The following is a 17,595-nucleotide window of genomic DNA, read 5'->3' as shown; positions in this document are numbered from 1 at the left end:
TTATGTATTGCTTTCATGTTCCAAGGTAGGCATGGGGGGATAGCCTGGTGACCCTTTACTGGATGCAGGCCCTTGCCAGGATTCAACATCCGACCTATTGTTTCTTTGTTTTTTCTTCTTTTTTTTCTTTTTTTTTTTGAAAAGAAAAATGGTAGGGTTTGACGGTAGGCCAGATCTCTGCTGGGGAAATAGGACCACAATATTCAGCATGATTTCACGAGACTGAGCCACAAATAGTAATATTTATAAAGTCTTGCCCAAACCCACCTGTAAACACACTTCCCAACAGCTGGATATCAATTTTCAAATATATAATTTACTTTTTTTTTTAAATAACTCATTGCTACACTGATACCAAATTACACAAAGAGAAATGAAATTCATATTAGTACTCCCAAACCTAAGTATTCTAGGCACTCTAGAGCTTTATGTTACTATTTTGTAACTTTCTGCATTAACAGCATAACCGTGGCAACTTTTAACTATTTCTACAGTTTCAGCTATGATAATTGTATCTGTGATAAATAAGAAAGGAAATAGAGACGTTGTATGCATAATCAGACTTTGTGTCTGTAGGAGTCATTTGGTGCAGCAGAGACAAACACAGGAACCACAGCGGCTTCACAAGCCCCTAATGGACGGATGAGACGCCTCTATCTAATGAATCCACTCATCATCTGTGTGTGTGTGTGTGTGTGTGTGTGTGTGTGTGTGTGTGTGTGTGTGTGTGTGTATTTGGGGGTGGGGGTGGGGGGCTATGGGTTTATTACAGGCTTTTGGTGTTGCAGCCAAACAGACGCCCCTCTTTTTTCAGTTGCAGTGTAGAACTGAAGAGACACATATTTTAAACACATGCTATTTCATCTGCTTTTATCCCTCAGTCTCTTTGTCTTTTGTCTTTTCCGTCACAAACTACTAACTCTGAACCTCCTCACATTTAAATACATAAGCCTATATACCAACATGGTAATCAAACTAAACATGTTCTTAATATAATTAGTCTCACCATCTCAAGTTTGCAATTGCATAAAGAAACAAGAGACAACAAACCAAGCAAAAAAAAGGACCAGGGCTTTAAAGAGTCTTTAAGGAGTCAGAGTGTGTGCATACATTTTCTAAAAAAAAAAAAAAAAACTCCTGTGTGTCTGTGTGTGTGTTTGTGTGAGTGTGTGCGTGACCTCTTTCATCCTTACTCCACCTCTGTGATGACGTGGCTTTATTTTGTCTTAAAGAAACATGTCTTCATATAAAGTTAAGCCATGTGGTCTCATAGGTGACGGGCTATGAAGAGGATTTTGTGTGCACTGAGCTTCAGCACCTTGTATTACACACACGTGGTGTTCAGGTCCACTGGAGTGTGGAGGTGCTATGTCCTTTCATCATTTTCTCCTCCGGTTTGTGTTTGTTTGCGTGTATCCTTTCATGTTTGCTACACCTCTGTGTTCACGTGGCTTGATTTTGTTTTGAAAACGCATGGATTAATATAGAGTTAAGCCATGTAGTTCTATAAGAACGACTTCTAGAACTGCGACATCCAGAAATGATTGTTCCTTTGTCAGGACAGTAAATAGTGGAAGTCAGAGTAAGGGCAGATAATTATAATACTGTTGAATCTCTGCCCCAATACATCACCAGAATGTTATTGTTCACCAAAACAAAAATAAAAAATACAAAATCAATGACACAAGAGGTTCACCGGACTGACATCAGAACATGTTTTAGACAGTTGGTACAACAACATGGAAATAGAATCTACAGAACATGGCAGACAAAACGAACAGTCATCTATATTACAGTAAAATGTAATTTCCCGAAAGGACAACTCACTCAACTTATTCCAATAAGACAAGGTTATTCACTTTATATAGAATAAATAAGAAATATTTCATATCAAGAAACTTCTCTTTAGTTTTTTTTTCCTGTTAGCATCCCCTCTGACAGATTTACACACAAAACGATGTACGACGAAATGAAGTCTTTGAGGCATGCGCAAACCATGTAAACATTTGTGTAAATAGAGGATTTGTTGATGCTTCGGAGAAACGGCAGGTTTCTCTTCTTGCTAAAAAAACATCTGGCCATACAAACCCATTATAATTTTTTGTAAAAAGGAGTAGATGTATTGTATATGTATTTTGGTTCACACACAAACTCCCCCCCCCTCTCTCTCTCTCTCTCTCTCTCTCTCTCTCTTCCTCTCGCTCTCTCTCTCTCTCTCTCTCACACACACACACACACACAAGCGCTCGCGCGTGTTGTTTATTTCCCATCCATAAAACTGCTACGGGACGCCATTTAAGTATACCGACACTACAAAAACGCAGTCCGGCTCTACAACACGGCCTACTTATGTGTTAACATCCAAATCAATAAAGTTCTGCATAAAATGAAGAAAACACTCGAAGATATAAAATCTGCATACTAACCTAAGACTTTTTTTTTACTTTCTGTCTGTTGCTCTAGACTTAAACTTGTAATGGGACCTGCAGACATGTATTTATTTTCAGCTTTATTTATTTATTTTTATTGCACCAAGTTTCTGGTAGTAAATAGAAACCAGTGTTGCGCACGCATTCAACACAATTCGTTTCATGAGAGAGAATGCCTTGCATAGCAGTTGATACACGACAATTTATAAAAATAGAAAGGACTTGGAAAAAAGACTGACGATGGTAAGCAGACAAACGTTATATCCTTGTTTTCAGTCTGAAATGTGCACAGCTGAGCTGGAAGTTTAATTTGATGGAAAGGGTTGATTTATTAAATAAATAATAACTGTCGTGAGTCCTCTTCTTAACTAACTCTAAACTCTTGTGACGTCAGGCTACTGATCAGCCGCCGCCGCAGCGCATGAGCCACCCTAAAAGCAAGCCGAACGCCGAGATCCCAGGGATAGACCCGATGGTCAGACAACCGGAAAACAAACGGCTATTGGCTGCTTGTATCAGCTTCAACTATCAGGCGCTATGTAATTAAATCCTGCCAGCAAAAAAGAGTGGGTGGGGTGGGGGAGTACAAATACAAACGAACAGCAACGCGCTTGTGTGCGAGCTGTGGGTGCTTTTCGTGCTTGTTAATGACCGGGTGAAATCCCATTTTCAGCACTTCAGCACACACCTCTGGTGTCAATAAACAATCAATCAACTTTCTGCACATTTTATCTTGAAGAATTTAATCCGATATCAAATTGCATTACTGTATAATAATTGCTAGCTTAATAAGAACTCGGTAGAAAGTAATGGCAACAAAATCTTTGAATTCATCAATCTATTAGTCTGATCCGAAGGTTTACACTGAGTCAATCTGAGTGCTTTGAAAGACTGGCCGCCGAAACAAACTCAATTTTTTACTATCGCAATCGCCTAATAGGAAATAATCCAGAAGTTCCAGGAAATTTCCAACTCTGAAAATTAGACGTTCCTAATACTTCAGCTGCAGCGTCATATGCGCTTGTTTGGGATCATACTTAGATTGACATCACGTTTGGCTCACTCGGAATGTTAAAAGAAATTGAAGCAGTAGATGTGCATGTACATTTTTGCAGTTCTTGGGAATGTGAGATGTGTGTGTGCATGCATGCGTGTCTGAGCGTTTATGTCCTGCTAGTCCTTGGATTGGTCCTTATTTTGTTTCTTCATTTTCATCCTCCGGTTCTGGAACCAGATCTTCACTTGCCGCTCTGTCAGATTGAGTGCGCGTGCCACCTCATGTCGCCGATCGCGCGTGAGGTACATGTTGAACAGGAACTCCTTCTCCAACTCTAGCGTCTGGTATTTGGTGTACGGACAACGTTTCTTTCTGGAGGAACGTGCATGAAGCCAATTGGCCGATGGGTCATCTGCAGGAAGAAACGACAGAAAAAAAATCATCGATTAAAAAATGGAAATTGATAATCCATGCAGTCACTCTAACACTATTTTGTGTTCACGACATCTTGAAGACAACACTAGACTCAGCAAATGACACTTTTATGCACGTTATTAATAACACATAATTTGGACATAAGTAAAACCATGGCCCTTTTATATGGCATCACATCAAAGCCACGCGGCCTTCTTTCCATGAATACCCTCCAGTATGCAGATGAAAAATGACAGAGGATTAAAGGGGGGAAAAAAACAGAAAAAGAAGAGAAAAGAAAAACTCGGACTACCATGCTGATTTCCTTTTTTTTCTTGTTGGTTAATTTTTTAAAATTATTATTGAACTCATTTGTACCTCACATTGGCTTCACGCGCCATTCAAGGAGGCAACTATCGATAACAAGAAAACAAAACAAAAAAGCAAGGCAAAGTTGAATGCACTAGGAGTAAGCACTGTCTCTATATTTGCAGCTTAATCTAATTTTATGACAAAAAGAAAGCAAACACACAAACACACATTGGTGAAAGTGTTCTATCTTTTAGTTTTTTGTAAGGATTCTGATTTGAATAGAGCGCTAAATCCATCGCTTGTGTAGCAATTGTTTCTAAATTTCCTAGCTGTGGGAAATCTATAATCCAGAAAAAAATGTTATCCTTTGCTATTCATTAAGCGTACTGAGATTTGGCTCTTTTGAGTGCAGTAGCAGAAATCTGAATGAAAACTAAATGTTTTTGTTTTCGATGAGAACATAATGAACTTATCTCAGTTATTTCCCTCGTTGTCTTTGCATCGCCTCCTTGTTTGCCAGGCCACTGTGCCCCCACCACCCCTGCTTCCCATCACCACAACCCCGTTTATAGCATTCAGGACAATGTAATTAGCCTTAAATTCTCGTTTAGCAGGCATGGGTTTGGTTTGGGGCTCAAAGCTATTGTCCCCCCCCCCCCCCCCCCCATCTCCACTATGAGGCAGGTTGTAAAGGTTGTAAGGAGTCTCCCGGCATCTCAAGTTTCTAAAGGATAGTTAGAGATCAAAACAAAGCCCCCTACTCAATTTTAAACCCGTTGATAGTGCTTTTTTCCATCTGAAAGAAAATTGCGCATCCATAGCTCGTTCTGGTACATTTCCATTTTTATATGTTCTAAATAAAATCTTTAACCAAGCGCAAGCATTTCCTGTGGTTAGGTCAGAGTCTTCCTCCATTAAGTCAAACCAACAAACGGAAACGCCTAGCAGTTAGAATAACTAAACTTTAACAAAGAAAAAAATACACCCAATGTTACCAGGTCAGGCCTTAAAACTCCAAACAAGACAAATAAAAACTCAGTTTTAAAAGCCATAAAATGCCATCAGCAATGATAAAAATGTGGGACGCACAGGGGAAAACAAGAGCATGCTGCGATTATTTCCTTTAAAGCTGCTGTTCATTCGTTGCAGTGTTATTCGATTTTATTTCATTTAAAGGAAATCAGAGAAACAAACCACAAATGAAGTCTAACCATCAGTATGACCTGGAAATAGTTACTCTTTCTGAATCTTTCTGATTCATCCTTGCACCCACCAGCAGGTCTCCAGCAGGTGCTATGTCCTTTCATCATTTTCTCCTCCGGTTTGTGTTTGTTTGCGTGTATACGTCCTCCTTTCACGTTTGCTACGCCTCTGTGTTCACGTGGTTTGATTTTGTCTTGAAAACACATGGCTTAATATAAAGTTAAGCCATGTAGTTCTATAAGAATTACTTATAGAACTGCGACCTCCAGAATAGGTTGTTCCTTTGTCAGGACAGTAAATAGTGGAAGTCAGAGTAAGGGCAGATAATTATAATTCTATTGAATCTCTGCCCCAATACATCATCAGAGTGTAATTCGTTATTGTTCACCATAAAAAAAAAGTTAAATCAATGACACAAAAGGTTTCCCGGACTAACATTAGAACGTGTTCTACAAAACGTAAAGAAACATGTAAAGAAACATGAGGTATAACGACTTGGTAATTAGAATCTACAGAAGATGGCAGACAAAACGAACAGTCATCTATATTACAGTAAAATGCAATTTCTTGAAACGACAACTCACTCAACTCATTCTAATAAGACAAGGTTATTCACTTTATATACAACAAATAAGAAATATTTCATATCAATTAACTTCTGTTTAGTCTTTTTTTAGTCTTTTTTTTCCTGTTATCATTGCCCTTCCCAATTTAACATTTGAGGTGGCTGCTCCTCCCTGAGACTGTTTCTCTTCCTCCTAAGTGTGGAGTTTGTCCTCCACACCATCACTAAGTGCTTGTCATATAATCATCTAAGTAATCTTGTAGGGTCTTTAAAAGATAAAACACCTTGTGATTACTGACATTCTGATCTGGATCCCATTTTATATTTATGTATAATAAATTGTTTTAATAATTAGATATCAAGCAACTTTTTGAGTTTGAAATGAGTAAATACAATTAGGATATTAACTCTCCTGCATTTCATGGTGACATTTGCAATTGGCTTGAAGTTGACCTCTATTGTAGTTTGCCACATCCATATTGACTTCCTGATGAAGGCTCTTTGGGTCCGGTTGGTTTTGTACAGTTCTAAGCATTCCAGGATTCATGTGTGAGCCATTCACTCATAGGCTTTCTTGTAGTCAGTCCAGGTGGTGCATGATTGGTCAGTCTCATGTTGCAGACAATGACTGCTCTAGCTACCAGTAGCTGGTGTTTTGCCCCTCTGATGTTTCTGCCAGTTCCTGTCTGAGGTCGAATAATTTATTGAGCCATATGCCTGTTCATAGCTCCTATGATGCCTGACACTATGGTTCTTCTGTGCTGCCAGAGGCTCATGGAATATAGTTAGCTTTTTTAGCCAGTACGTGTGAAAGACGCTAAGGACTGGTACTGTCCAACTCTTCATATTTGAAACTCTTGAGATGACTGGTGTTGTGAACTGACACTGTATATAACCAGTGGGTGGCATGATGGGCTATGGCCGTCATTTGTATGCAGTCTATAGTAATCTTGCAATGCTTGAAACTCTGGGTTTTGAAGATGATTGCATTATCTAGAATCTGTCTCTGCTTGGATTTGACAGAAGATATAATTTAGGTTTCTCTTCTGTTCTCCCTGCAAGTTGAATTATAGTTAGTGGCCATTGTCAGTAAATATGTCCTTAATACCTTCTGGAATTAATTTCCTTCAACAAAAGCAGCATGTAGAGGATTTATTTCAATGCAGAACAAAATATTGTCCAGTAAGGTGATGAGGCTGGTGGGAACTAGGGGGGTGAGAGCTTTTGTCACTGTAAAGTGTGTGCTTTGCATTCCCTGGGTGTATATTCACCTCTACGACCATTCATTACCCTCAGAGCTGTGCCGTGACGATGGCTGTCACCCAGGATGACAAACCGATTGAGGAGTGGGAGAGTTTGGAAAGGGCTGAGTTAGTGTAGACATCTTTTTTCTAATATATGGGAAGTCAGAGAGTATCTCAATAGAAAGAATAAGGCTGGGGTGGGGTGTTGCTTGTATAATGGTAACCCTTGCTTGTATGTTAACTTTAAGTTTTCTGTAGGTTACATCCACATAGTTGCAGAAGCCTGGTGTTCATGGACAGGCGCATGGATGAAAAGATTTACGTTCCCTTAAAGCTGCCTGCTATAGCCCATGGCCCTGCAGCTGATGTTCAGTTGTTAGCATGTGGGTCTTTGCCTAGGTGTGTGTGTGTGTCTACTTTGATGAATGCATGGAAACAGCAACTGAAACAGTTAAGATAAATATCCCATCCAGTCTCTTTTTCTCTGTGTGTCTTCCTCCCTTTGCAATTTCACCCTAATAGTTCCAGAAATTGACCTCTCATATATCCCAAAGGCATGTTATTACATTTCCCAGAGTCATATTTTATCCCGCTCCCATACTTCCCCATCCCCATCCACCGCCAACACTTATACCCCATCTCACCAACAGCAACACGCCAATTAATGGGGTTGTTTACTCTGTGTTATAAGTTAATAAAGTTCAAGGTAATAACTTTGTCAGCCTGCTTGGCAGCAAAAGCAGAAGCACAAAGACTGGAGTGTAATCTTGTAGTTTATTCTGGAAAGCAGCCCAGTGCCAGCAGCATAAAGAGAAATCTGTAGCTGTAGACTGGCATTAACTGGATAGGATGTTTTCAAAGGTAGCATTCCAGTGATGTTATTCACATGGCGACCATTTTAAATACTCAGCCATAATCTGAAGATAGACTACATCATGCAGACACTCATTTTTATATATTCCTCCCTGAAAACAAGTTAAAGAGGACAGGTACAGTTTATTAGACTGATTTCACAAGCAAAGCTAGTCTTAGAACCTGGCTATCACAGCATGTTCATTTTCAGATCTACAAGGTTGAATCGGGGAAACAGTCAAGTTTTTCATGTTGATAAAAAAAAATGTCCAGAATGTTTCTGTGGTTGACGACACATGAATGCCAAAAAGTAAAACTTTTTCAGAATTCTTCCAACACCAACCATCTGTTCAAAATTCCTTATTACTATCAAATAGGGGAGGAATTTTGCCGTGCTGTAGCTGACACATTTAAGTATATAATGTCAACATTTTCAGGGGAATCTGGTTACTGTGGAGGACTGCATTGTTAGGCATTTATATGTGACCACTTCTATCCGGTATAAGACCCAGTGTTACGTGAATAATAACAGAAAGTACATTTTAATGTTCTAATTTCATGAGTACACAATATGTAACATGCCTGTTTGTGAGTTTTAAAGGTGCTGAAATTTTTATTTTGCTACCTTTGGAAATTAATGGCTCCTTGCTTCCCTGTTTCCAAGCTAAGTTAAGCCAATAAACGTAATATGTATCCTATATACATAAACATGGTTTCAGTCTTCTCATTTTACCCTTTTCAAGGATGCAAATAAGACTGTCCCTAAAATGCCTAAAGATGTAAAAGAAAGTTATTCCAAACCAAAGAGTTTTGAAAATGACAAATGCAAATCACCCAGTGTGTTTCCACTCAAACTGCTTTACTAATTACTCCAAAAAAAAAAAAGTCGCGCGGGGAGGCTCAATCAACGCAGTGTTGTGACGCCACCATTTTGAAATGTCCACGTTATGAAAAAGAGAAAAGGCTTTCACATGCTGCTTAGTATGCTCCCACTACCTGAAACATTAAGTCACTGCAATACGGACACAAAGAGAACACAAATCAACCAGAGGAAAAAAGTCTCTATGGCTGCTTTTTGAACCCTATAAGACAGCTCAGAGAGAAACTTTTTTTTCTATTACTCATTCAAACAGGGGAACAGAGGAACTCTTCAGGAGGAGCACCTTCACGAACACCACGGCGCTACGAACGGAAAGTCTAATAATTCAGACTGGAGCCTGCTAGCCTCCATCCTGTCTTTAGACTAGCTCACTGTTCTGATGGATAGCGTGCTCAATCGCAGTAATAAGCTGGCTGTGCATGTGTATGCATATGTGTGTGACTCTAGTGTAGTATTCGTGTATATATACACTAAACGTGAATGTGTGTATATATGAATGTGTGTTTCTTTGTGACCATTTTTTTCTTATTAAGGCCACAATAGAGACAGAGGTCTCCCGCTCTTTCTCGCACACTGATGTTCCGACTCCTCTGGTAGATTTGTCAGGAGGGAGTTGAGAAAGGGAAATAAACTCCGGCGTCAGTTAAAAAGAAATTATACATTCATTTGAATCTCTTTCTAGGGTACGGTTTTCTTCTGTCCCATCCAAAAAGTCAAGAAACTTTGGAAGAGAACTGTGAAGAGACCCAGCATCAAATGCTGTTGTTAAAAAAGCAAACAATCAGAAAAAACACAAAGGAACAAAGGCACATAAAAGAAGAGGAGAGAAAAAAGACCGTCCTGCACTTCTCAAACTACCAACGGATTTATAACAAGATGACTGTGATTTGTGGAAGGTATTTTTACATATACGTTCATATAACCACCAGACTACAGACCACAATAAGGTCAGTAGAGCTGTGCCTGGGTTGAAGTATTACACAGCAGGAAAGGGTAATTTTAACAAAGTTACAATTCAATTAGCTGTTTGTTTGATGCTTTGAGATTAACCTGATTTGAAGGCTGCAGTCATTTATATATTATTGGGTGATTTCTTTTAAAAAGTAAATAAATAAATAAAACTCGCTAGTACATAAAGAACACACAAAATTAAATTAATTTAGGATATATATTCATTGTGTTTCACGTTGTAGCTGGCAAAGCTCGAAGCCATTGAGGAATTTACATGGGCCTAGGTGGGACGATTTATACACGCTGTGAGAAGGCAGAGTGCACGTCCTGACTGTCCAGCTCTGATGTGAGTCTAACAAAGTGTAGCCAGACTTAGGCTGACTTAGAGGCCTCTGCGCCACAGATGCTGGCGGCTCGGAGCTCTGCGGCTAGGTCACTGACCTTTCATGATTTTTAAAAAGAAACCGGGTTCGACAATCTGGTTTGTAGTCTTTTGTCTTCTTCTTCCCATTTATAAGCGTACAACTAACAAGAGAAACGGTAGACGCGCGGGGCGTGGGGGGCATAAAATGGGTAATGCGTAAATGCGAAGGATTGGAAGCAGAAGGGTCCAGAGACGATATCTTAATCTATCTCAAAGAAGATTTTGTCTTTTTGAAACAGGATAGTAATGCGTATGTCAATCTGAATGTAACACAAACAAACTACCTTCTGTGATTTCTGTCGGGTTGATAGATTTAAGGACGAAGAGGAAAAAAAGTGCCAAATAGGCTAGAAGTTTTCCAACTGTTAGTCTTAATAATCTTTCTTCCTAAGTTGACTTTGAAGCTTTTTGGATTCACCGCCCTACCGCGCGCTCCAAACCTTTTAACGTGTATATAATACGCATCATTTGCGCAAAGCTGTGACAAGCTTTTGCCAGACGGTCAACACTATCGTAAGCACTATGAGTCACTTTGACGGTCTCTTTTAAGGCAATACCAGGGTCACCTTTAAAGCAAGCAACATTATAATACAGAGTGTTGCTCGTAATATCTTTAGCTAATTTAACAGCTTTAATAAAATCGTATGCATCACTTGCTAGTCACTGACACATTTTTTAAAGAACTGTTAAAGTCTGAAAAAGTTGCGTCCCATAATCCATTTAAAAAATGTTGCTACAGGCGCCAGCTGCAAATACAAGGATGACATGAGCCAAAAAACACAGTAAAGTTAGAGAGCAGACGGTGGGGGCACTTCGGCCTCTCCAGTTCTTTGTTCTAGTTTTATGGCGGCATTAAAAGCATTTACAATCACCCTCCCTCGTCTTGTTCTCTCCCACTATCACGCGTTATTTCCTGCTTTAATAACTTACTTTGATCCAGGCCATCTTTGTCCTCATTCCCTTCACTAATGTCCTTGTTTTCTTCGAACCCTGTTCCCTGGATGGCGGCCGAATGGTGGCTAAGCTCGCGCGCTGCCGTGGACGCTGACTCCAAGATGTATGTTGTGGGCTCGTGCTGATGCTGTCCCATGATTTTGGATGCGATCTCCCCACCGAGATGGCCAAGCTGAGGCTCCAGCTTGACCTGACCCGTTTGGCCCTGTACCGGACCAGACTCAGAGCTCCGCGGCGCACAGTCCAGCCATGAACGTATGTACCGTGTGTCCGCGGCGGGCACGTGCTGCGCGGGGATGTAGGGATGGTAGACAGCGGGGAGGCCACTGGCTCCGTGGTGTGGATTAAATGGACTCCATGATGACGAGAAGACTGGAGGCTTGGGCTGGAAACTGCAGGACGGATAGGAATCGGGATGGGGATGCTCCGTGTGCGCAGCAGCGCCACCCGGCAGCCTCCCACTCGCGGACGCAGCGGAGCTCGAGCCGGAATATTGGGCGCTAGGAAAGCGAGTCTGGGATGAGAGTTCATCGCTCTCGTGACTTATGATGGAGTCCACGTAATAGTTGCTCAAAGTCCCAGAAATGGACATTCTCGGGCATTATCTGTGAAACGCCTCGAGTTCACTAAATAGAAAACAAGACAAGAGACATTACGAGATTTCCTTCTTTTGCTTCTCTTTCTTTTTCTTCTTCAATTCTGTGCTTTGGTAGGTTGCCCCCTCCCTTTCTTACTTCGTCTCTCTGCCTCTCTATCCCTCCCCTAGTCCCTTTCTTTCGAAACAAAGTGCTACAGCCCTACAGCCTAGCACTGTGCACGGGGGTTTGTCAAGTCTGTGAGCGAAGCGAAAAGTGATTGGCCGGTTTTTTTTTTTCTTCTAACCTGAAAAAAAGCGTCAATGAAGCGTAAATCACGCATGCACAAGCCCCCACCCCCTACCCCAGATAGATGTTTATATGCAATATGCAAAATTAAGGCTATTTCCGAATATCTTGTCAATTTATTTACTGCTGCTTTCGATCTAGAATGATATAAAACCGTTAAATTATGTTATGTCTGGACTGTATGTATGAACTGTAAAGCAGAGACAATGGCTGACAAATAAGTAGTGCCAAATGAATGAAAAAAAAAAACTAAATCAATTCCTGGATCGAGGAGTGTGCTTTTAAAATACCAGTAGTATAAGTGCCAATAGTCCTCCACTTAAGGAGAGTTAACACAGATATTTTCTATCCTAGACAAGATAGGCGGTAAAATTCACACCTATGTGTGTTTTTCATCGTTTACTTGACTCCTGGATCTACTTGGCAGCTTCTCTGAGAATTCTGGAGCGTTTTTATTGACAGATTAACAGCCAGTTGTGTTAACGAGCGCCATTAAATCGGGTCCTGCGTGGTTAGGTCGCTTGTCTTTATAGCGCAAACTACTTCAACTACTTTTTTGAGTCTGTTTAATACCATAATAAAATCCTAGATCGTGCCGGCTGCTTTGGTTTTTATTGAGTTGATATATGGCCTGTGGTGGTGCGGATTGTAAACGCAACTGGGGCTGTTGAATCTTTCCTGCTACTCCGGTACAGGGTACTTTACACTCAGCGGTCAGCCTGCTATGGATAAACATAACTCGGTCCGGAGCGCAATGAGGGCACCGGGAAGAGAAGCTGGAACGGACTTTTGTTTCATGGAACCGGTGGTGACTTCTTTGGCTGAATTAGTTGGGATGAAATCCGCCGGTGTGCTCGAAACCAAGAAGCTGAAGAGCAGCTGCAGTCTGTGCTGATCGGAAGTCCTAACATTTGACTTGCAGCTGACCTGCAAAGTCACCGGGCTTGTAAGTCTTTGCATTTATTTATAATTACAGACTTGGAGTCTTTGACTCGTTCAGGAAGTCATTCTAGTACTCAAGGGTATAAATCCGGTCTGTGCATCGTGTATGGAGCTAACAGTTATTTACGACAATTGAATATGAAATACAGGTTGCTTGTTATTAAAGCTGTTATTTACCAGGTGAAAGATGGACTATAGCGCAGCTTTCATATATGCTGAGGAGACGATTCTGAGCAACGGCTGGTGAATGTTCATTTCAGTAGAAGAAATGCAAATACAAACCCAACAAACCTAGAGTCCTTCAAACATGACTGACTCTGGCGCACAGTTTGGTATTTGAGCTTGAATTCACCACATTCCTCTGAGCTTTTGTATTAAAGCACTCATTTACAACTTCGTTTGAAAATCAAAAAGAAAAAGAAATAAAAATATAAACTGTATTAAAAAAATCTAGCTGTTCATGCTCAATCAAATATGTTCTAGATAAAGTTACTGTGACCCAGATCGCTTTTATCCACAAGAACAAGTAATGAGGTGCGTTGTGAAGCAGTGTAGCACATTGCCACATACGTGCCAATTAACCGGACAGTTCAAATTGTTAAGCATTAATTAGCATTATTTTCGATATGTTTAGAGTAGAAAAATACATACTGTTTTGCAGGCATAAATGCTAGGGATATTTTTCTTTTTCAGACCACAGGCTGTGGGAATTTTAATTGTCGGTGGGCCTCCGCCCTGCAGGGCGTTCTGCCAACTCGAGGAGTTAATTGGAGACAGTGGTGCTGAAAAAGCTAAAATAATTTTTCTGCAAACCACCTTAAATTTCAACATCTTCAGTGTTATGACTAAAGAGAGTTTTGGAAAATAACCTTCATAGACACACAAACAAAATCCAACACCGTCATGCTCGGTTTGTTAACATTGCCCATACCCAATTAGATGTTCTCTTCAAATTTCCTGTAGAGAAAATATTTCCCATCTGACATGGCACAGATTGGCACAAAAGCATGAAACAACTGGAAAGACGTCGGTAACCAAAAAACACAATTTCACTGCGAAAACTGAGCATAATGAAGTACATGTGCAAATTCAGCCTCGTCTGTTCAACTGTTATGTTTTTTATCCATTTCCAATATCTCAAATTTTCTGTTTTGTGTGTTTGTTTTTTTCTGTTTAATATTATCTTAATATCGATCGCAGGAGTCATTTAGTGAGAATGAAGCCAGCTGAGTCAATTAAAAAATAAAGTGTAAGAAAGCAATTTACATGCATGATGAAGATGACTTTACTTCATGCATTTCTCTATTTTCAGATATTGAAATTGAAAAGAAAATGATCGCAGTGTGCCGGATATACTAAAGTGAATATTTTTAAGTAAACCTAGTTTGTTTTTCCCACAGTGAAAGCTCCACAATCACATTGTAACCAATTACAAATTAGATCTAAAGTTAAAGGTATTTTGGCTGTTAATCACAATAAAGTTAAAATTAAATAAATGTAGTCGGTGGGGTAAGAAAAATAACGTGAACTTAACAATTTTCTAAATTATTTTGTCGCAAAACAAAACAAAAACAAAATAATAATAATATATAAATGTAGCATTGACACAGCTAAAATGTCATTATGCAGATATTTAATATTTCAGAAAAGCAGCTCAAATCATCGACTTGCATACATTTTTTTTCTTTTCTTTTTTAAGGGTAAATATTATTTTTAAATTACTTTTAATTTGTTTTTAGTTTTACTTAGATAAAATATATTCATTAGCCCTTTGATCTGATTTTTTTTTTTAAATCAACTAGTCCCTGTGGTATTTGTATTTAATTTAATACAGAATCGGTCGGTTAATTGTTCAGTCGGTTAGTTTCCCTGGGTGAAAGAGGTCTCAACATTCTGTCTCAGGAACTTTTAATATTTAAATATTTAATTTCCCCTCATACTGGCATTTCTTCCTTTTTTTCCTAAACGGCGGAAACGTTTTGAAAGGAGCGCAAAATAGGCAATAACATACATTTCATTATCTTCTGAAATAGAGTGAGGGTCTCAAGTATTCTCCGTTGCATTAAAAGAAACACAATAACCTTTTTTCCTGGAATATGCATAATGAGTTAACACACATACAGACATCGTTTCCTCTTCTGTTCAGTTCTTTCTGATATTAAACTGCATTTTCTATTTTGTTTGTAGAAGTAGTCTGTTTAAATAGGCATGCATCACGTGGTCACATTAATATTTTTAGTGTAATGTAATTAATATGTTTTTAAATTGAATTTCTAAAAATCAAAAAAATCTCAAATATTATGAACATTGAGTACAAAACCAGAGGAACAGACTGTTTCAGTGTTAATTCTACAAGAAAAAAATTCCCAAATGTGATAACAGATACTGCAAAAATTAAACTATCAGATTAACACTGATGCATGCTTCTGGTGGAGGTCAGCGTTTACCACTCCAGTAATGGCGGTGTAATAATAAGTCTAAAAAATTAAATAAGATAATAATAAATAATTAAAAGAAATCATTAACACTTACTCATGTGATTTACAATGACTCATTTAGGCTTTATATTCTTATTAAAGGTAACGGTTGTTACCTTACAATAAAACCTGCTGAGTATGATAACCTGTGTGATTGATGTGATCTATATATTTTAATAACGACCACGTGGCTGAACGTCGTAGATCATCATATTTCTCAGCTGAAAAGCTTAAGGAGGCTTTCAAAGGATTCAATACGTCCTATACATTCACCTATTCACACAAGCGGTTTTTTATGCTTAAATCTTTCTATCTAACACTGATAGATGCATCGGACCAACTTGGAGTTAGTATCGTGCCCATGTTTGGCAAACAAACCAGCAACGTTAGGATGACTAGATGACCGCTCTCCCTCCTAATCTACAGCCACAGTGAAGTCAGTATTAATCATTAGTTAAGCAGCAGGAAAAAAGTAGAAACATATCGTTATGCTGGACGGGCGACAAGTAATGTCTGGAAACATCTTAACTATAGTACAGCTGCTGATAATTCATCTTGTATCATTTGACTCAAATAGGGATATTGTTAATAAGTCCACGATATCTTTTAGTTTAGGCACTTCGTTGCTCTAGGGATGATAGTCGTGCTGCTGATGTAATTACAGTATCTTAAAAATCTACAGGAGACCAAAATTATGGGTCTGTTAAGGTGGGTGCAGATTATAAAAAACAAAGCATTTATTAAACACATTAAAAGGATTTATTTTATTTTTTGCCTGGCTTAGTAATTCATGATTTGGTATCATCACTACAATCATTCTTTTATTGAGAATAGAGATTTATAAATCTTAGTTAAATGCATGCTTTTGCTAACATTTGTTCTACAATACATAGCCTCAGAGGACATTTTTGCCAGCAGTATTGAAATCCTAGACAATGTTTGAATATGAATATCTCAAAAAAAACTATTAAAGCATCAATCTTTCAATGGCTTCTCTCACCACAAAATTAAATCAGGATCTGTAATTTGTGAGTATTGGCTAGTTAAAATGTGGAAATAAACGACTAAATAAAACTGCCCTGTAAAGTCGCATATTTTAGCACACACTAATAAAATTAAACGAAATCACATTGCAGAAGACAGCTAGTGACAATTTTTGAATAGCATATAGTTGTATTACATAATAACGCAAAGACAAAAATGTAAAATACTTTTTACCATGAATTTCTTCTAAAAAGAGTTTTCAAATGGCACTTTATTTATAACTGATTATTTTAATATAAACATATTTTTTTATTTTTCAAGACTGAAGGCATGCACATTGCCCTGGAGATGTCTTATGCTGCACATCCTTTCCAGCCCTCTCTCTGTCTGACTCTATGGAAGTCCTCTTCTCCTTCTTTAGTATCCAGCCGCATATGCAAATCACTATAATCGCTTTCCTTTGCCACCCATCGCTTTGCTGTATGCCTTGCCTCAGAGTACTCTTGTCTACTTTCTTTATCTCCTTGACTGTCCCATTTTTTCTTTGTTCTTCCTTTAAGTATTTTCCTGTTCTTTCTTATTTCACCAAGTCTCCTTGTTCTCTTTCCTGTATCCAGAGGGCACACCAAATACCTTCTTGCCAGTTTCCCCGTCACGTAGTAAGTCTTCCCCACCACCGAGAGCCTGTTTCAACTCCTGTCTGAACTCTGTGTAACATTTTCTTTCTTCTGCTTCCACCACTTAATGCTTGCCTGGGCCTTCACACACTTCCGTTGCTTCATTTCCAAAGTCATCCTACAGATCACTATGCAATGCTGTCTAGCTGCTCTCATGGTTTTGGGTTTTCGACTCAGTTTGTGGACTTTTGAATTCTTCTTTATCATTTTATTCTCCATTTGGTTCTTAGTTTGCTTATTATTGGTTGACACTTGCCTAGGCATCTTGAGTCTTAAGTTCTTTGGCTCACTTAATATTCTGCTTCAAAATATTTGGTTTAGTCTGTTCCTATTTTTTCTTAGTCTTTCCCTCCTTGTCTCAACTTGTCTGTCAATGTCTCTGTGTTTAGTTACATCCTGTTTTATT

General features: G+C 39.0%; 1 protein-coding gene across 1 annotated transcript; it reads right to left on the bottom strand.

Annotated features, from left to right (window-relative positions):
• Positions 1-1,181: 1,181 nt before the first annotated feature.
• On the bottom strand, positions 1,182-12,624 carry hoxb9a (homeobox B9a). Its single transcript, XM_080904811.1, has 2 exons — positions 11,202-12,624; positions 1,182-3,838 (listed from the first exon to the last, which is right to left on the bottom strand). The coding sequence occupies exons 1-2, from the start codon at positions 11,815-11,817 to the stop codon at positions 3,603-3,605; spliced, it is 852 nt and encodes a 283-aa protein (XP_080760937.1). The 5' UTR covers positions 11,818-12,624; the 3' UTR covers positions 1,182-3,602.
• Between the last annotated feature and the right edge of the window lie 4,971 nt (positions 12,625-17,595).

The sequence above is a fragment of the Rhamphochromis sp. 'chilingali' genome, assembly GCF_963969265.1.
Source record: "Rhamphochromis sp. 'chilingali' genome assembly, chromosome: 15".
Classification (NCBI taxonomy): domain Eukaryota; kingdom Metazoa; phylum Chordata; class Actinopteri; order Cichliformes; family Cichlidae; genus Rhamphochromis; species Rhamphochromis sp. 'chilingali'.
Note: the sequence above shows the minus strand (reverse complement) of the source record. Positions and strands in the feature narration are given on the sequence as shown.